The following is a 21,435-nucleotide window of genomic DNA, read 5'->3' as shown; positions in this document are numbered from 1 at the left end:
CTCTCCCAATGAATCTCAACCTGGTACCCGCCTTACCAAAAATTAATTTTATATGATCATTCCACTTCAAATCGTTCCGTACGCATACTCCCAGATATTTTACATAAGTAACTGCTACCAGTGTTTGTTCCGCTATCATATAATCATACAATAAAGGATCCTTCTTTCTATGTATTCGCAATATTGGAAACTTGCCTGCCTCCCATGCAGTAGGCCCGGGTTCGATTCCTGGCTGCGTTGGAGATTTTATCCGCTCGTGGACTTGGTGTTCTGTTGTCCTCATTGTCATTTCATCTTCATCACCGCCACTCAAGTCACCCAATGTGGCGTCGACTGAAATAAGACGTGCTCTTGGTGGCTGAACTTCCCCGAACGGGGCCTCCCGGTCAATGATGCCATACACACATTTCATTTCATTTGTGTCTTATATGAATTCGTACAAGCAAATCTAATTCCCAGTGAATTTTGTATAAGAGCAGGACAATAATTTTATTGCAATGAGTGTCTGTGTCATACAACAGTGTGTCATTTTCTTGTAATTCAGAAGACATGTATTTTCTACATTAACACATCTCTCCATAACTCAATATCTGAGGCCTGTGTACCACAATATGTAGTGTTAATTGAATTCACTAAACAAGGTCAATGTTCAAAACCTGGCTTCCTAAAGGAGTACGTAGTGACAGGGATAGTGAAAGCACTAAGTGCATGACAGATACAAGATCTCTAAGTGCCTTTGCATATTGGAAGAAGGTCTCAGGTGAACAGTATTGGTTCATTTTTTGTCCTGATGCCATTGTAAGGATATCTGATATGAACAGCTGTTCCTAGGTAGGCATCTATAATAGTTGATTGCATGACCAGGACAAGGTTAACAATAATTATCATCAGGTACTAGAACTGAGAGTGCTCCGCTACATCTAGTACACAGGGTGCTGACTGGTCAGGGCTAGTGGCGTCAGCATGTGCCTTTCAGGAAGCTGGTGTAGTGCTATGGTGCTTGGTGTGGCTGGCACCCAGTGATTAAGCTGCAGTGCAGGCTCAACTGGTGCCCAATGATTAAGCTGCAGCATGGGCAAGCTGGTATCCAGCACTGAAGCTGCAGCATGGGAGCTGCTAGGGCTTGGTGATGAAGCTGCAGCATGTGTACACCTGGCAATGAAGCTGTGATATTGGCAAGGCAGGTGACTGGCACGAGTGGGAGTATCAGTGAAGCCATTGAGCAGCGTCCCCATTGGATGGCTTTGTTGTTTGGTAGGATGCGGCACTCGATCTGTGGCAGTAACCTGAGATGTGTTGATGGTGATGAGTCAGCGAGGTGAGTGATGAGGTGTGATGAGGTGGTGCAGTGAAGCCAATAAGCTAGCTGCTCAGGACATAATGATTTCAATGGGCTTTAAAGGGGGTGATGGGGCTTTGATTGATGGGCTGTAGGATGGAGCCATTGCAAAATGCAGAGTGGGACCTCTCTGTCTGCTGACAGTTGGGTCACACCCTATGTAGGCAGGTGGACAGATATGCATGTGGCAGCATGTGACTGCGGAAGAAGAATAGGTTTGCGATCACAGCGCTGCTATCGATGTTACTCACATAGTGAATGCAGAAGCTGACATCTGTGGTGGAGAAGAGCCTACGGCCAAGCAGCTAGACTACGCGCAAGACGTGGCTGTAGGGTGAGAAGTTTTAATGGGTAGGCTATATGGCAGGATATAATACTTCAAATAGTGCATATTACTATTGTCATGAAGTGTGTTCAGATTTTCTCAGAAGAACTACATGATATTTTGTAAACAAAGGTGGAATGTGTGCTGAAGAGCATGGAGGAAATTTTTGAAACTTTAATTTTAGTTGTTGTAAATTATTTGTGTTTTAATGTATTAATAAATTGTTTCGTAAGTTGTTCGCATCAATGAATTTTTTTCGTAAGTTATTTGCTTATGCGGTCGTTTTCGTAAGGTTTAATTCATGCTGATGCACGAATTAAACCTCACGAAAACGACCGCACACACAAATAACTTACGAAAAAAAAAAATTCATTGACGCAAACAACTTACGAAAAAAATTAATGATGTATCCACTGAATATTGTGTTTATATAAGTCAATGATTTGAAATTTCGTAAGCTACAATTTCCTGAAATATTTATCATTCTTCCAGAAGCATTATTGGTATGCATATGTCCAACTAGTATTCTCTTCTCTTCTCTTCTGAATTACTTGTTGGCGAACAAACCAAGTATTTCTAATTTATTGCTCCGATGCCCTTAACTCTAACATTTACCCTTTCATTAACAGTTTTTCTGTTGACAACACATCAAATATTAAAGGAGAAAAGTTATATGTTATATAATTCTAAGAAACTGTTAGACATCTATGACAGATGAGTACCGTACTGCTATTGTTAAGCTCACCAGACAAAATATTGTCCCGGCCTTAAAAGAAAGCACTGGTTGATTTGGAGTGCTGTAGTTGGACATGGTTGTGAAATGGTGTGTATGTGTGAGTCGGTTGTGTGGAATCAGTGCAGTAACATGGATCGATGTAAGAGAGTTTATAGACTGGCAGAAAAGAGCTGTCGTGATTGGATTTGTCCATGACCACACTGTGAATGAAACTGCCAGTTTGTTGACGTACCAACGTAGACTGTCCAAAGAGTCCACAAGGAATAGTGTATCATTTGCAACCATGAAATATGGTGCAAAAACAGTGGTCGTGCGAAGACTCCAACTGATAGGGATTGGGCAGCAAACATCCTTTCCTGGTTTGTCAGAATCTCAGGTGCCACATCCTGGGTCGACGGGCCTGCCAAATCATCCGATCATAATTCCATAGAAAATGTCTGGGACTATTTGGCCCAATGGGTGAAACATAATCACCAACGTCCACGTTCTGCGGTATAAAATAATCAAAGAGTAGCTTCAGCGTGTTATAAGCTCACTGAATGGAAGAACTGTTAAGCTTTTACAGATAGCGCAGCGGTCGAGCCACATGCTCGACTGCACACGCACTGCCTCTACGTAAGCGTCCACAGCTCGTGGTCTCGCGGTCGCGTTCTCGCTTCCCGAGCACGGGGTCCCGGGTTCGATTCCCGGAGGCGTTAGGGATTTTCACCTGCCTCGGGATGACTGGGTGTTTGTGTTGTCCTGCTCATTTCATCATCATTCATGAAAGTGGCGAGATTCGGCTGCGAAAAGGTTGGGAATTTGTACGGGCGCTAATAACCGCGTAGTTGAGCGTCTCACAAACCAAACATCATCATCATCTACGGAAGTAGCGATCAGTGAGACATTAATGTTTCAAGTGGACACTGTACATAAACATGGGAAAAAGTAAGGGCGTGACAGAATGGCAGGAAGTGATAATCGTGTTGGGCTGTGCCCATAGTCATACGATTTGTGAAGTTGCTGGATCTGTTGGTGATTCACGGTGGACTGTTCAACGTGTCTACAAACATTGGAGTAACATATGAAACACTCAGAACTGTCGCCGGGAAACGATCCTGACCGAGAGGGAATGGAGACGCGTTTCACGGCTTGTGAATCAAAATCATTTCCAAATCAGACATGAACTGCAGCAGGAAGTGAATGAAGGTCCACCCCAATCTGCTAACAAAAGAGCACTGCGTCGGGAACTGCATGCTACGAACATTTGGAATCGGTCCTCTCGCAAGAGACTACTGCTCACACAGACACATAAAGCTGCGTGTCTTCAGTGGAGTAGAAATCGTTGAACGTTGACAATAAATGGCGGAACGTGGTCGGACAAATCACGTTTTTGCCTACATTCAAATGACGCACATCGTCGAGTGCACCGAAGGCCAAATGAAGCATTTCATCCTGAAGGTGTGCAAGAGCAGGAGGTCTGTGATGTTTAGAGGGTGTTTTTTTTAAATCATGAACAGGGCCCACTCACTGAGGCGACCGCTAACATGAACCAGCTTGAAGCTTCCTGGCAGATTAAAACTGTGTACCGGACCGAGACTCAAACTCGGGACCTTTGCCTTTCGCGGGCAAGTATTCTACCATCTGAGCTACCCAAGCACGACTCACGCCCCGTCCTCATAGCTTTACTTCCGCCAGTACATCATCTCCTACTTCCCAAACTTCGCGAAGCTCTCCTGCGAACCTTGCAGATCTAGCACTCCTGGAAGAAGGCAAAGGTCCCGAGTTCGAGTCTCGGTCCGGCACACAGTTTTAATCTGCCAGGAAGTTTCATATCAGTGCACACTCCGCTGCAGAGTGAAAATCTCATTCATGAAACAGCTTGTTTATTTAAACATTCTGAAAGATCAGGAGTTGTCTTTCAGTCAACATCTACATGATGATTCTATTGATGCCCTTATTTTTCAAGACGCCAACAGCAAAGTTCATCTGACTGGAAGAATAAGTGACTGGTTTTCTGAATGATCCCCCATCCTGTTTCACCTCGATTGGCCTGCAAAATCACCTGACTTGAGCACCGCAGGAAAACTGTGGGACATATTGGAACGTGAGGTAAAACGCCATCAGCATTCCTACAGTATGATGGAACTGTGCGAAAAAAGCATCAGCGTGTGGGGTTAACCTGGATGCGATGTGCCTCTGCAACTTTCTAGACTCACTTTCTAACCGAATTCAGGCGGTTATGCAGGGTGGAATTACACGGTATTAAATGATGCTTGTAATGGCTTATCTAGCGGCGACCAATTTATTATCCAGTGAGCTTAGTATACTTGCCGAAACTTGTTGATCCTCCTCCTCTCTGTATTGTGCCCATTATCAAAGCTAGTGGCGATGTTTCATACATTTGCGTGATGTCTTCCACGAGTAACTAATTTTTGTCTGGCGTGCTTATTTTTTAATTTATATCTACATCACTACATTCGCAATATTACACTACTGGCCATTAAAATTGCTACACCACGTAGATGACGTGTTACAGACGCGAAATGTAACCGACAGGAAGAAGATGCTGTGATATGCAAATGATTAGCTTTTCAGAGCATTCACACAAGGTTGGCGCCGGTGGCGACACCTACAACGTGCTGACATAAGGAAAGGTTCCAACCGATTTCTCATACACAAACAGCAGTTGACCGGCGTTGCCTGGTGAAACGTTGTTGTGATGCCTCGTGTAAGGAGGAGAAATGCGTGCCATCACGTTTCCGACTTTGATAAAGGTTGGATAGTAGCCTACCGCGATTGCGGTTTATCGTATTGCGATATTGCTGCTCGAGTTGGTAGACATCCAATGACTGTTAGCAGAATATGGAATCGGTGGGTTCAGGAGAGTAATACGGAACGCATTGCTGTATTCCAACGGCCCCGTACCACTAGCAGTCGAGATGACAGGCATCTTATCCGTATGGCTGTAACGGATCGTGCAACCACGTCTCGATCCCTGAGTCAACAGATGGGACGTTTGCAAGACAACAACCATCTGCACAAACAGTTCGACGTCGTTTGCAGCAGCGTGGACTATCAGCTCGGAGACCATGGCTGCAGTTACAATTGACGTTCCATCACAGGTAGGAGCGCCTCCGATGGTGTACTTAACGACGAACCTGGGTGCACGAATGGCAAAACAACATTTTTTCGGATGAATCCAGGTTCCGTTTACATCATCGTTATGGTCGCATCCGTGTTTGGCGACATCGCGGTGAACGCACATTGGAAGCGTGTACTCGTCATTGCCATACTGGCGTATCACCCGGCGTGATGGTATGGGGTGCCATTGGTTACACGTCTCGGTCACCTCTTGTTCGCATTGACGGCACTTTAACAGTGGACGTTACATTTAAGATGTGTTGCGACCCGTGGCTCTACCCTTTACTTGATCCCTGCGAAACCCTACATTTCAGCAGTATAATGCACAACCGCATGTTGCAAGTCCTGTATGGGCCTTTCTAGATACAGCAAATGTTCGACTGCTGCCCTGGCCAGCACATTCTCCAGACCTCTCACCAATTGAAAATGTCTGGTCAATGGTGGCCGAGTTCGATTCCCGGCGGGGTCAGGGATTTTCTCTGCCTCGTGATTACTGGGTGTTGTGTGATGTCCTTAGGTTAGTTAGGTTTAAGTAATTCTAAGTTCTAGGGGACTGATGACCATAGATGTTAAGTCCCATAGTGCTCAGAGCCATTTGAACCATTTGAACCAATGGTGGCCGAGCAACTGGTTGGTCACAATACGCCAGTCACTACTCTTGATGGACTGTGGTGTCGTGTTGAAGCTGCATGGGCAGCTGCACCTGTACACGCCATCCAAGCTCTGTTTGACTCAATGCCCAGGCGTATCATGGCCGTTATTACGGCCAGAGGTGGTTGTTCTGGGTACTGATTCTCAGGATCTATGCACCCAATATATTTGTCCAATGAATACCCGTTTATCATGTGCATTTCTTCGTGGTGTAGCAATTATAATGGCCAGTAGAGTAAATACTTAATCGCTGCTAATAATTGTTCTTATTTCTAGTGGCAACTTGTTTGTCAACGGAAAATCCTGGTATCAGTATCTCAGTTGCTGTACTTGATGGGAGTGTTGTTCGGAGGAGTGGCGTGCACATTTTTACTGTGGATAGTGCCGCCAGATCTGGTTCTGATCGGTGGCACGACTGTTCAGATACTCGCCGGTGTGGCTGTCGCTTTTACACCATATTTTGTTCTGCACTGTTTATTGCGCTTCTTGACGGCAGCCGCATGCACCTGTATGTTCACCTCTGGTTACATGATATGCGAGTAAAACATTTCTACAATATGAGGTGACAGTTCGTCTTCAAAGACGGATATATAGAATATTCATGTTTATTGCAGGTACAACAATGATGAAAGGTAAAGGGAAAATTGTGGCTTCATGTTGCTACGAACATCTCTGGTCTGTTGGAGTAATTAGTCTTCCGTGCATAGCACACCTGTTCAACGACTGGCGTCACTTCCAGTTAGCTATCTCGTTACCCAGTATGGTCATTCTCTTGTGCGCCAGGTAAGGTAACAGTTCTTATATATATACCGGGTGATCAAGAAAGTATAAATTTGAAAACTTAGGCCTAATAAACCAAGGAATAATGTAGATAGAGAGGTAAAAATTGACACACATGCTTGGAATGACACGGGTTTTTATTAGAACCAAAAAAAAGTACTGCTAGACGCGTGAAAGATCTCTTGCGTGTGCTCAGCCGCCACTTTCGTCATGCTTCGCCTCCCAGGTCCCCAGACCTCAGTCCGTGCGATTATTGGCTTTCGGGTTACCTGAAGTCGCAAGTGTATCGTGATCGACCGACATCTCTAGGGATGCTGAAAGACAACATCCGACGGCAATGCCTCACCATAACTCCGGACATGCTTTACAGAGCTGTTCACAACATTATTCCTCGACCACAGCTATTGTTGAGGAATGATGGTGGACATATTGAGCATTTCCTGTAAAGAACATCATCTTTGCTTTGTCTTACTTTGTTATGCTAATTATTGTTATTCTGGTTAGATGAAGCGCCATCTGTCGAACATTTTTTGAACGTTTGTATTTTTTGGTTCTAATAAAACCCCATGTCATTCCAAGCATGTGTGTCAATTTGTGCCTCTCTATCTACATTATTCCGTGATTTATTGTTTCAAGTTTACTTTCATAAGAAGTAAACGAATTACAAGTAGAAACTTTCCAAGTAGTGTTGCACAAAGCATAAAACCGAAAAGAATAATGAAAACATTCAGGTCCTGTTTCCGTCTGTCAGACAACAGAAATCACTAAGAACTGGACCATATTTCAACTTGCTCTCTTGCGGAAAGTAAGCAAACCCGGAAGTACCGTTTTAATTCTGTCATAATTTACTTCCTTAGTCAATAAAATTGTTCTGGGTTCGTGACAGTATTGTCAACTATAAAATTCCGACGTTTCGGCGACTATTGCAAGACGCCTTCCTCAGAGTGTGTTGCTAACTGCTGAATGGGCGCTAGTTTAATTACTTATTTACTATTGAGGAGTGCTGTCATTGGTTATGAGGATGAGGTGGAAGGGTGTTAGATGTTCTTTTATTGCTCTTTGCACTGCGTCTTGTCTTTGGCGGAAATAGGCGTTTTCCATTGGAGGCTCCTTTATTGCCTGCCATTGGTGGTAACCGCCGTATAGGAAACTAAGCGGCGATAGCGGCTTAGCGCTGTTTAATGGTTCAAATGGCTCCGAGCACTATGGGACTTAACTTCCGCCGGGCGGCGTGGCCGAGCGGTTCTAGCCGCTACAGTCTGGAACCACGCGACCGCTACGGTCGCAGGTTCGAATGCTGCCTCGGGCATGGGTGTGTGTGATGTCCTTAGGTTAGTTAGGTTTAAGTAGTTCTAAGTTCTAGGGGACTGATGACCTCAGAAGTTAAGTCCCATAGCGCTCAGAGCCATTTGAACTTAACTCCTAAGGTCATCAGTCCCCTAGAACTTAGAACTACTTAGACCTAAATAACCTAAGGACATCACACGCATCCATGCCCGCGACCGTAGCGGTCGCGCGGTTCCAGATTGTAGCGCCTAGAACCGCTTGGCCACCTCGGCCGGCAGCGCTGTTTAATAACTGCCTAATATCGATTAGGGCGCGTCAGCAGACATTATCGAATCAGTGGAGGCTTCAGTTTGTCATCTACCACAACCAGAGGCAGAGAAGATCTGGCAAGTAACAGTACGAGTCTTGGCTCACGCAAAGCCTCCGAAGCAAAACATCAGTAAGGAGGAACGTCATGCCACTAAGGAACTAAGGAACAACTCTCGGTTAGTCGTAATCCAGGCGGACAAGGGAAATGCCACCGTAGTGTTGGACACAGTAGATTATTGACTGTGACAATGGCCGAGGAAGCCTACGTTTATACTTCCTTAGTAATAATATAATTTTATATTCACTTTCGGTGCTACGTCATACATTTTTAATGAATAGTTCTCATGTTTTACTTAAAATTAGAGCTTCTCATTAGAATTGGATGATGCATAGCTTCAGTCTTCCAACAAGGTCCTCATCTATTTCCATAACTGGATGACAATGCAGGTATCAGAAGTTGTAACCACCAGTTACAGGAGATGGAGTATTAGCTATTGGAGAATTATCTCTGTTCATCATGGGATGGACTGTCCATGGTACAGAGTCTCCTTAAAGAAACTCGAAAGGAAACAGCGACTACTGCGCAATTGATGTAAAACAAATCATAGGACAATGGATAGATGCTAGAGATAAGGCCTCTGGCTGTGAAAAGGGCAGTGCTTGAATCACAGAACGACCACCGCAATAGAATCTTGTCGGAAAGACTTATAAAAAACCAAAAACATTCTGGTGAAATGCGAAGGCTATCAGTGCTACCAAAGTTAGTGTCCGTACACTCACGGATAACGCAGGAGCTGAAACTGAGAATAGCAAACAAAAGCAGAAATGTTTTCAAATGTTCCTTATGAGGTAACTGGAGAATTGTGGCGCCCTGAAAATATTCTAAGTTCGGAGTTGGCATGGTCTTGCGGGCCGCTCGGCGGTCGCGGGCCGCTCGGAAGGCCGACCACGTGGTGCCGGACGTTGTCAGAAGCAAGAGCCCAATTGCGTGGCTGGGGATTCCATGTTGACGCTGCGACGAGGACGGTGCTTTGTGTCGATGAAGGAGATGTCTATACCGGGAGTGCCAAAGATGGCGGACTTTGCGAAACCATAATAGCAGAAATTTCACAGTTCGTATAGAAATTAATAATAGCCAGATGAATGATGATACCTCAAAAAGAAACATGTACAGTACCTTTATTTGCACGACGATTCTGAGGTGTAATCAGATTTTCAATATCTTTATTAGTTTAAAGTTAAGTATCTGACTGTAAATTATACAAGTAACACCCAGCAACGAATTTCCAAAATCTAAATGCTTCATCCGATTTTCTCGATCGACGTGACTTTAGAAAGCTATTAGTGTAAAACTAAATTGGTATAAATTACAGCCATTTAACTTGAATAGTACATGAGTTATTGTAGGTCAAAGTGGCCGACTACTATCGATCGTGTCAGGGCATTACTCCACAGTTACACGAAAAAACGGTAGCAGGATGCTTATAAATATATTTATTTGTCTATGTCTTTGTTTATATCCGATGTATACTGTCATGAAGAAATTGGTCAAATATTTACTGTGTTCTAGAAAGCACAGAGACAGTAGGCTACTGACCTACTTTTGCTTGCTATTCCTTTGATATATGTTTATTTAATTTGTTTCTGTATTTAATAATGAATGTTAGAGCGTGTTTATGGTCCAGCCGTAGGGATATTTATTTAATTTCAAGTTATTTAAATGTAAGTCCAGAATTTCGAAAGTGTTTCAATATGTTTGTGAGTGTACGTTGGCTTGGAGACATAGAGGGAGCGCTCTAGCCAATCACAGCGCTCGTTACTAAGAGAGACGTATGGAGGTTGGGGAGGAGCATCGTTTCCGGAGAGGACACGACGTAGTTCGGAACGGTGCAGCGCGAGGGACAGTCACGCAGGACACGGAAAGTGCTGGATGTGAAGGCGCTACATACAGTCGCGGAAAGACTTGGACAGTGGAGTAGTTTGCTCGTAGGAGCGTGAGATAGAAATATTTCATAATGCCGACTTGTGAACTTGTGAGATCTCCATGGTTCAAAATGGCTCTGAGCACTATGGGACTTAACATCTGAGGTCATCAGTCCCCTAGAACTCAGAACTACTTAAACCTAACTAATCTAAGGACATCACACACATCCATGCCCGAGGCAGGATTCGAACCTGCGACCGAAGTAGTCGCGCGGTTCCGGACTGAGCGCCTAGAACCGCTAGACCACCGCGACCGGCCGATCTCCACGGTTTCTGCAGTGAAGACGTAGTACGCGGTTAGAAGTTAGTATCTCGCGAGCTATGATGTCATTCATAACTAATTTCGTGCAGTAGGAATCTATTGTTTCCCTGTTATTCAACTTATATTTTATTTAATTGCTGCACCATCGATGCCAATAAGTGTTTTGCAGAAATATACCACATTCTCAAAAGTACGTCTACTATTGTACTCATCGTTTAAAGTCGTTAAAATAGTACCTGCAGATTTTATTTAGTTACAAAATTTCTACGTTACATTCGCAGTTGCAGAGTGATAGGAACCTTCGACCATTCGATTTATGTGTCTGTTCAGATTGTATACTGCAGACTTAGCAGTACTTGGCTTGAAATGCGGCAACTACGTATCCCAGCCGCTAGACAACGAAACCAGCCAAAACTTTGAATATTTCAACTCTCAGTCTGAGGGTACGTAGTTGATGGCCTCCACACCACCATCCTTTCATTTTCTTTTTTGAAAGCCCGCATTCTTTACAGACGTTAATCCAGGAGTACTACATCAGCTCCATCCCTGCACCATTGCAAAAATGAGAGATGTACACTGTGCAACACAAGCGGAGGCCCACTTTTTCAAAACACTGTAATTGCCTACCATTGGGACGCAAGAGTTTGAAGTTTGGCTCCAAGCTGCCTACAATCTTCACCTGAAGTGGTGCAAGAGCGAGGCGTGTGCAAGAGCGCGGCGTCCCGCGACGTCACTGTCGGGCCCGCCGACAGGAGAGTGTAGTCACATATCAAAAAAAGGTCAGAGTTGGGAAGTTCGTATGAAGTGTGAGGTAGGCTAATGATGCCATATTGGCACCAAATTTCACCACAATTCTGCCCAACGAAACTGTGGACATATCTCAAGAAGGGAAGATCGTCATGCTCCCACTTACCCATACTTCACACCTTTTGGCGCCTCTGCGTAGGTCAGAACCGCGATATCTAGCGCTGAAACCACGCTGCTTTCTTGCGGGTGCCCGAAGAAAACATTTCAGACATACAGCCGCTCAGTATCGGCTCACTCAGTCTACCAGTGTAAAAATTGCGTGTGGCGGAACCGGTGCATAGTATTTCGTGACTTTAATTACTTATAAATGATATTTCAGGTAGATAAAAAAAATAAACAAATAAAATAAAAAATAAAAAAATAAAACCAGTTACCTATTGTCAGCGTAACAATTCGTTTGTTCTCAAAAATGATTATCCCGTCTAATATTTCTCACTTTGCTAAAGAAATCTCCACTTGACGTTGTGTAGAAATGTTGTCTGTAAACTCGTGTGAGTGGCATTAAATTGCATATCATTATCAGATTTTACACAACTGTTACTTAAGATGGAAGCACTTTTCTCTAGCAAAAGGAACATTTAGTCACAACACTGACGTATGTCTCCTATTAAAATATTTCATCTAAATCCTCAGAAATAATTAGGCTTCATACATAAGCAAATAAGAAATTGATATTACGTAACGTACTGTGAGCACTATTTTTAAAGATCCAATCAGAGTTGAATTCTGTCTTTTAAAGTAGATTCGGAACCGCCGGTGCACATTTATTTCTCTATTCTTTAGCATTTAAAATTATTCTCAATGAAAAATGTTTAATATTTTTTATACCAGCTACTAGTGAACTCCGCTGTAAGTTACTAGCGCTAATGGCTGCACTCCTAATTGCGGAGCTGAAAATTAACACTTAAAAACATTAATTAGATTGGATTACAATTGAAATAAATACAAATCCACGTCTAGACAATAGCTACTCTATTTTTAAAATAATAGTAGTTACAGTTTTTCTCTTTACAGACCTCACACGTCTCACGCTCGAACAGCTCACCGGTTAGCATAGGAAGAACAACTGATCCACAATTATCTCAGATAACAAAAAAAAAGCAGATTATAATTGTCGTTGTCTATGTGTGTAGTTCTCTAATAATAGTTTTAATTCACACAGAAATCAATTATTACAGAAATAATGAAATAATTATACTCATTTTTACACGATACAGTCTGTTTTATACGTAGTGTCGATAATATTTGTTGAAGTTTGTACATTTAGTTCATTTTAACATCGTGTGGCTAGAACATAGTGTCGTGGATATTACATGCGGCTGCGCTACACTCCAAAGGTTGCAGTCACTTTCAATGTGGTTGCCATAGAGTAAATATCTCTGGAGTGAGCATTGTGTTCTGCGCATGTTGTCAACATTAAACCAGGACTGTCACGTGTTTTCGGGACTTCGCTGTGCGTGTGTGATTTCTGCAGCGTTTGAAGTTTATAATATCAAGAGTTTTTGTTGTGTTTCACCGTTTGTTGATAGTGTATTAGCGATGGTGAATTACTGTTGTTGCTACGGATGCAAAGAAAAATATGTGAATGGAGGGATAGTAACTTTTCATGGGTACATACCATGTAGCTCTAATTATAGTTATCAAATTATTAAGAGACACTGTATATGTTTAAAAATTTCGAGGCGCATTATAATTAAGGCTTCATTCTGTAGACCTATTTTTCTACGATTTTATGACTATATAATAGATATTACGGCTCGTACAAAAGCTTACAAACAGTCGCTTCCTCTCGTAAATTTGCTAGTGGAACAGGAAAGGGAATGGTTAGTTGTTTCAGCAAATACTATCCTCCATGCATTTATCAGTGACCTGTCGATTATGTCTATAGATTACTTAGTCTACTCTTTATTTAATAAACTGGGAGCAAGTACGTAAAACGCGTTAAATAAATACTTCAAAGCGTCACCAGTTAGAAACATTGTGCTTTAGGCCGCAAAAACGAGAAAATAAATACGCAAAAATAGCAGAAAAAAGGACGAATTAGCAGGGATATAATCGCTAATGTGTGGCAAATTCGTTGTTTTTCGGACAGTTGCAAAAGTACTAGCGTACTGTCAAGTCGTTTTGCAAGACTATCACAGCAAAAATGTACGTCAGACTCTGTAATACTATAAAGTGCCGTATCATACCGGAAACTACCAAAAATCGAGTGCATCTGAACTGTGACACATATCGCAAAAAAGCAGGATGTAATATCACTTGCCCTTAAAAGTTACGTAGCTGTTTATTCCCTGTATCATATGGATACTGTTACAATGTCTGCGCAACATATATAAATAATCCACGACACGTACGAAAAGAATCCGTCTGTACTAGGGATGTAGTGACATTCTAAATGTACAGGGCGCTATTCGGACAAACACACGACGTCCCGAGATCACGTGACCAGGCCGGCAATGTATGTTGACAACACAAAATCTGTTCTGCGCATGTGAATGCTCACTCCAGAGATATTTACTCTATGGTGGTTGCAAGCCAACGATGTCCTTATACATCGTCTGGAGGGGGGGGGAGTGTCAGCTGCATCAAAGATTGTCAAGAACGTCGTCCAGTTGCTCATCGCACTGCGAATTGTCGTTTCAACCACAAAATGTTTGGGAATCAACGCCCCAATGGAAGGGGTGTTTCCAGTGACGCCCTTTATGCCATCCCCTAAGGCTTTTTCGTGTCGATAGCGATGGTGGGTCTGAAATGTTTTCCTCGGCCACCCATGGCACCCTTGAGCCAAATTTCAAACTTCTGCATCGCAGTGGGAGACAATTCCGGGGTTAAAAAGCGATCCTTTAATTGTGTTGCACAGTTCAGGTATTATTGCCAGTGGTGTTGAGAAACAGTTTTTTTGATGCGACAGACCACTAATTCCTCTCCTGTGCCAACCTTTCCATCTCAGAGTAGCACTTGCACCTACGTCCTCAATTATTTGATGGGTATATTCCAGTCCCTGTCTTCCTCTACAGTTTTCACCCTCTACAACTCACTCTAGAACCATGGAAGTTATTTCGGGATGTCTTAACAGATATCCTAACATCCTGTCCTTTCTTCTTGCCATATTCCCTATATTCCTTTCCTCCCCTATTCCCCGGAGAATCTCGTTCCTTATCTTATCAGTTCACCTAATTTTCAATGTCCTTCTGTAGCACTATATCTCAGATGCTTCGATTCTCTTATGTTCCGGTTTGCCCACAGTTCATATTTCAATACCATACAGTGATGTACTGGTTCAAATGGTTCAAATGGCTCTGAGCACTATGCGACTCAACTGCTGAGGTCATCAGTCGCCTAGAACTTAGAACTAATTAAACCTAACTAACCTAAGGACAGCACACAACACCCAGCCATCACGAGGCAGAGAAAATCCTTGACCCCGCCGGGAATCGAACCCGGGAACCCGGGCGTGGGAAGCGAGAACGCTACCGCACGACCACGAGATGCGGGCACAGTGATGTACTCCAAATATATATTCTCATAAATTGCTTACTTATATTACGTCCTGTGTTTGCTACTAGTAGATTTCTCTTGGCCAGGAATGCCATTTTTGTCAGGGCTAGTCTGCTTTTTATATCCTTCTTGCTCCTTCGGTCATGGGTCGTTTTGCTGCCTAGACAGCAGAATTGCTTAACTTCATCTACTCCGTGATCACCAGTTTTTGAGTTAACTTTCATTACTTTCCATCGATTTACTCTCAATCCATATTCTGTACACATTAGACAGTTCATCCCATCCTACAATTATTCTTCACTTTCACCTAGTGTAGCGATGTTATCAGCGAATCTTATCATCGACGTCCTTTCACCTTGAATTTTAATCCCACTCCTCTCGTTTATTTCCGTCATTGTTTCTTGGACGCATAGACTGAACAATACGGGCAAAGTCTACATCCCTGTCTTACAGCGTTTTTAATCCGATCGCTTCGTTCTTGGTCTCTAACTCTTCTCTCGCAATAGAAATCACTGAAATTGAACAAGACCCCAATCCCTAATAGATTCTAGACAGAATTTTTGACTGAGATAGCCCCTCCTTTGACCTTAGTGTACCGCAGAACCCTCGAACAGAGGTTGGAAGAAAGTACAGGTCGCACACATCCACGAGAGGAATAGCAGAAGTGATCCAGAAACACAGTGATATCAGAAATTGAGTCCGCCTTGATGCAAAACACCTTGTTATTCGTTTATTTCTTTATTCTCCGAAACTAGTTTCTGCGACACATATCATCATCATCAGTGGGTTTTTTAAATCGTATTTACTATCGCAAACAGCGACAATAATTCTTAAAACATGCTGTAACATACAATAAATAAGATAAAGAAACCCCACTGACGATGGTGATATTTGTCGCCGAAACTAGTTTGGAAGAATAAAGAAATAAACGAATAACAAGGTGTTTTGCATCAAGGCTGACTCAATTTCTGATATTACTGCTTTTCCATGCAAATACGGACCAAATGGAAGAGTTCCATGATAAAATTATTGTGATCCAGAAAGCTATCGTCCAGTACCCTTGACATCCATTTGTTGTAGAATCTTAGAACACATCGGAGCTCTCGTGTAATAAGATATTTCGAACAGAATGACCTCCACGCTAACCAAAGTGGATCCCGAAAACCTCGATCATGCGGAACCAGACTCACACTCTTCTGAAAGCCATGGATCATTGCAGTCAGGTACATGCAACGTTTCTTGACTTACGAAAGGCATTTGACTGACTACCATACATACGATTATTATCGAACGTGCAATGGCACACCACAACATTCAGCGGAGAGGGAACAGGCTTTGGGGGCTATCCTTTCTGGTAATGATGGGGGAAAGCAGGGAGACATTACAAGCGAGGACAATGAATGAACGGGGTCAATGAATGAACGAAGAGAACAAAGACTTTGACGGTGTTTCAGGTAGCGTGTACACACGATTGAAGTGACTGGTGCAGAGCTGGAAGAGAGCAGTGGAAATGCTAATAATATAATAAGCCACGATGACATTAGATTCTAGCAGTACAAAAAAACACCAGATCCTAAAACACTTCTCTGATTATCTCTTGGGATCGAACGCAAGAGCTGAATTTCAACTGACCTTCTAGCAAGCAGCGTTGTAAAATGCACGTCGTCTTATGAAATCCAGCAAGTTACTCAGTAAAGGACACGTTGTTGAGAATGTAGTGGATTAGCGTCCAGTCAGCATCAACGGCATTAGAGAAAGAGCATTAAATCAGTTGTAAAGGAATGAGGAAAGTAATCGATGTCGTTCCTTCTGAAGAACAGGGCAGGCTTTCGCCAGCTGCAGTTTTGGAAAGTCACAAGAAACCTGAATCAGGATGACCATATTATGACTGGTACCCTACTCCTCCCACGCACATCCGCTTCTTCATATCACGCCTCAAGTCACTGTACTGTGTATAACAGAGGATACTCGGTAGCTTTTCTGCCCTACTCTATTTGCAAGAGAAAAAATTATTGTACTAGGATCATTTTATACGCAACGGAGGCAGTAGAATTGCTGCACTATCTTCCTGAAATCCCTGTTGCGTAAATTTATTCCTATTTAAGATCGCTGAGCGCCTCCGTTACACTTTCACAAGAGCTGTACTGATCTGTTATAATACGAGCAACATGTCTTAGTCCTTTGATGTCTGCTGTTCCTCCCTGATGACTCCAATCGCCGGAGAAACTCTCTAGAATTAATCGTCAACATAATAATGTCCGAGCTTCTTTATCGTGTCATTGATATTTTTATGACCTGAAATAAAATGTAAGTACTACCCAACGGCCGGGCCCATAAATTGTTAGTTTAACAATTTTGTCATGGGCACGTCTCCCAGATTCTGCTCTTTTGGTTACAAAATCAATCTCCGCTTGGGTCTGCTGTTCTCTTAATTTTTCTATGATAGGTTGCAACGGCAATAACTCTTCAAGTATGCTTTCGGGCTTTTGTGAAGATAAAATGATAAAATGTGACACATTAGCGCTACCGTGATATATTCTGTTCAAATACACTCCTGGAAATTGAAATAAGAACACCGTGAATTCATTGTCCCAGGAAGGGGAAACTTTATTGACACATTCCTGGGGTCAGATACATCACATGATCACACTGACAGAACCACAGGCGGGCTGCACGATGTTGGGGCGTGAGCGGAAGACGGCCTAACGGTGTGCGGGACCGTAGCCCAGTTTCATGGAGACGGTTGCGAATGGTCCTCGCCGATACCCCAGGAGCAACAGTGTCCCTAATTTGCTGGGAAGTGGCGGTGCGGTCCCCTACGGCACTGCGTAGGATCCTACGGTCTTGGCGTGCATCCGTGCGTCGCTGCGGTCCGGTCCCAGGTCGACGGGCACGTGCACCTTCCGCCGACCACTGGCGACAACATCGATGTACTGTGGAGACCTCACGCCCCACGTGTTGAGCAATTCGGCGGTACGTCCACCCGGCCTCCCGCATGCCCACTATACGCCCTCGCTCAAAGTCCGTCAACTGCACATACGGTTCACGTCCACGCTGTCGCGGCATGCTACCAGTGTTAAAGACTGTGATGGAGCTCCGTATGCCACGGCAAACTGGCTGACACTGACGGCGGCGGTGCACAAATGCTGCGCAGCTAGCGCCATTCGACGGCCAACACCGCGGTTCCTGGTGTGTCCGCTGTGCCGTGCGTGTGATCATTGCTTGTACAGCCCTTTCGCAGTGTCCGGAGCAAGTATGGTGGGTCTGACACACCGGTGTCAATGTGTTCTTTTTTCCATTTCCAGGAGTGTAATTCTCAAACTTGAGAGACTTCCTGGACGTCATTTTACGTTCCTTGTCACAGACACACAAAAAAAACGACTAACAATTCTCCTTGTCCTGAGTTCGTTGCAGGCTGAGAAACTGAGATCGCAATATGCCGTGATTGGTTAGTTTCAATAAGGTCTTTCCAAATTTTCGATCGAAACTGTGGGACGTTGTTGGCCACGATAGTGCCAGGTTTGATAGTGTTGTCGAAATAAACCCGTAGAAATTTTTAAAATTATTCTTGTACTTTTTCGACACACTCCTTTCCTCTGAAGAAGCCATAGTTAACATGAATAAGTGTAGCAAATTCTTACACAATGTGACCTGGGTTGCCCACTTTCCACCCGTCAAAATTGAAGTTGGTGTGGCATTACGAGACATCCTCCTGCATTAAATAACACACACAGATATTTTCCTCATTAACATCGTCGTATTTCTCCTTTTATCACTGGCAAGATGTGATCATCGACTAGCTCCATCATGATGTCAAGTAGTATCTGCTGAGCATATATCTATACGTCCATTCCTTTTGTGAAACTTATGCTGATATCTCATGTGGCCATAGCTGCTAAGATACACCTGCTGATTTATCGTAGACTAAGAATGTCAAACTAAAAGGCTAGCGTGGACCAAAGAAATGGCGTGTCAGTTACCGTGTAAGTCGCGAAACAAAAATTAACCTTGAATTTTTGTACACTGCAATTTCACACCAAAAATGTTTCAATATTTTTCTTCAGAATTTAGATGTTCATCAGCAATTTTCCATTTAGTATTATCATTTGGTTTCGAAGGAGACATACTGAACGCAAGGTTGTTGTTGTTGTTGTTGTGGTCTTCAGTCCTGAGACTGGTTTGATGCAGCTCTCCATGCTACTCTATCCTGTGCAAGCTTCTTCATCTCCCAGCACTTAATGCAACCTACGTCCTTCTGGATCTGCTTAGTGTATTCATCTCTTGGTTTCCCTCTATGATTTTTACCCTCCACACTGACCTCCAATGCTAAATTTGTGATCCCTTGATGCCTCAGAACATGTCCTACCAACCGGTCCCTTCTTCTTGTCAAGTTGTGCCACAAACTCCTCTTCTCCCCAATTCTATTCAATACCTCCTCATTAGTTATGTGATCTACCCATCTAATCTTCAGCATTCTTCTGTAGCACAACATTTCGAAAGCTTCTATTCTCTTCTTGTCCAAACTATGGGCTGAAATAAGTTATCGTTACGTAACATAAAATAATAGACTAATTACCAACAGAGTTTCAGATTTACATTATTACCTGTTATTGTTTATTGTGTAAAAGCTATGAAAAATCAAAAAAGCCACTCATGAATACAGGAGGAAAAGACTCTCGTATTATACGCGTACACTTTTTACTGTCGGTTGTGAACTAACTAGGCACACATGTGACAATAAAAGCGTTAACTTAACTTCTTGTAGGACACAGCAAAACTCTAATAATTAAATTTTTTACTTAATCTGTTTAAATAAGCCCTTCTAAACGAGTTTTCAGTATTCTCTTGTTTAATAAACACTGTTTTGTCATTTTCATTTTTCTAAATCCACATCTACATACACGCTTTGCAATCCATCATGCGGTGCACGGCTAAGAGTACCTTATACCACCACTAGTCACTGCCATTCCTTTCCACTCGCAAATGGAGATAGGGGAAAACGACAACCTATGGGTCTCTGTACGAGCCATAATTTCTTGTCTTCGTATTCCTTACTTGTGAAATATACGTTGTCGGCGTGTAGAATCGATCTGCAGTCATCCACAAATACCGGTCCTCTAAATTTTCTCTATAATATTTCGGGAAAAGATCCTTGTCTTACCTCCACGAATTCCCACTTGGATTACGCAGCATTACTGTAATAATCGCGTGTTTATCGAACCTACTGATAATAGGTCTAGCAGCAGACTTCTGAATTGCTTCGATGTCTTCCTTTAATCCAATCTGAGGAGGATCTCAGAAACTCAAGCAGTTTCAAGAATGGGTCGTACAAATGTGTTGTATGTGATCTGCATTGCTCATGAACTACACTTTCCTGGACGTCTCGCAATAAACCAACGCCGACGATTCACCTTTCCTACTGCAATCCTTACATGTTCGCTCCATTTCATATTGCTTTGACAGTATTACTCCTAGATGATGAATTAACGTGCCTGGATCAAGCAGCACTCCAGTAATACTGTATTCGAACAATACAGGACTGCTTTTCGTACTCATCTTCCTTGATTTGCATTTTCCCAACACGCTTTCCTGGTGCACTGTTACCGATACCTCGGTCTCTTATAAACGCAAGCTGTCCAGGACGACGTGCTGAGTCGTGTTACTTGCGCAGTCTTTGAGCTATTCACATATCTGAGAACCTACTCCATATGCAGTCTGTAGTGTGGCACACTGTCAAACGCTTTCCAGAACTCTAGGAACATGGAATCCGCCAGCTGCTCTTCGCCCATAGTTAACAGCAGAAAAGGGCAAGTGGAGTTACACACCAATGACGCTTTCTATATCCATGTTGATTAGTAGTTATAAGCTTTTATCGCTAAAGGAAATTAAATATGTTTCCGTTTAGAATATGCTCAAGAATTATGCAGCAAACTAACGTTATAGATATTGGTCTCTATTTTTCATGTCTGTTCTTTTGAGCTCCTCATACAAAGCAGTCACCTACATTTTTTTTAGTTTATTGGGACTTTTCGCTGGGCGAGTGAATCATAATAAATGGACGCTAGCTATGGAGCTAATGTCAAGGATTACACTCTGTAAAACCGAATTGGGATACCATATAGATCTGGCGAGTTATTTGTTTTCAACTCATTCAGCGGTTTCCCGACGCTAGGGGTGGTACAGGTTTTTGGTCTTGAACTACTGGTTGAAAGTCATACATCGCCAGGGCAACTGCATGAAGTCACACAAGAGGGTTGCCTGGATGCAAGGAACGAGATGCTGTGTCAGTAGTAACCTTATAAACAGTTACGTCAGCAAAAATTCTACCTCATCAC

General features: G+C 43.0%; 1 protein-coding gene across 1 annotated transcript in view; it reads left to right on the top strand.

The window, feature by feature from the left end:
• Positions 1–21,435, top strand: part of LOC126456698 (organic cation transporter protein-like) — an 87,261-nt gene that overhangs the window by 40,434 nt on the left and 25,392 nt on the right. Inside the window, exons 4-5 of the mRNA XM_050092436.1 lie at positions 6,451–6,709; positions 6,789–6,957. Of these exons, the coding sequence (XP_049948393.1) occupies positions 6,451–6,709; positions 6,789–6,957 (428 nt within the window). The remainder of the gene's footprint in view (positions 1–6,450; positions 6,710–6,788; positions 6,958–21,435) is intronic.

This window comes from Schistocerca serialis, chromosome 2 (genome assembly GCF_023864345.2).
Source record: "Schistocerca serialis cubense isolate TAMUIC-IGC-003099 chromosome 2, iqSchSeri2.2, whole genome shotgun sequence".
Taxonomy (NCBI): Eukaryota; Metazoa; Arthropoda; class Insecta; order Orthoptera; family Acrididae; genus Schistocerca; species Schistocerca serialis.
The sequence above is the reverse complement of the archived record's forward strand: the minus strand, read 5'-3'. Positions and strand labels throughout refer to the sequence as shown.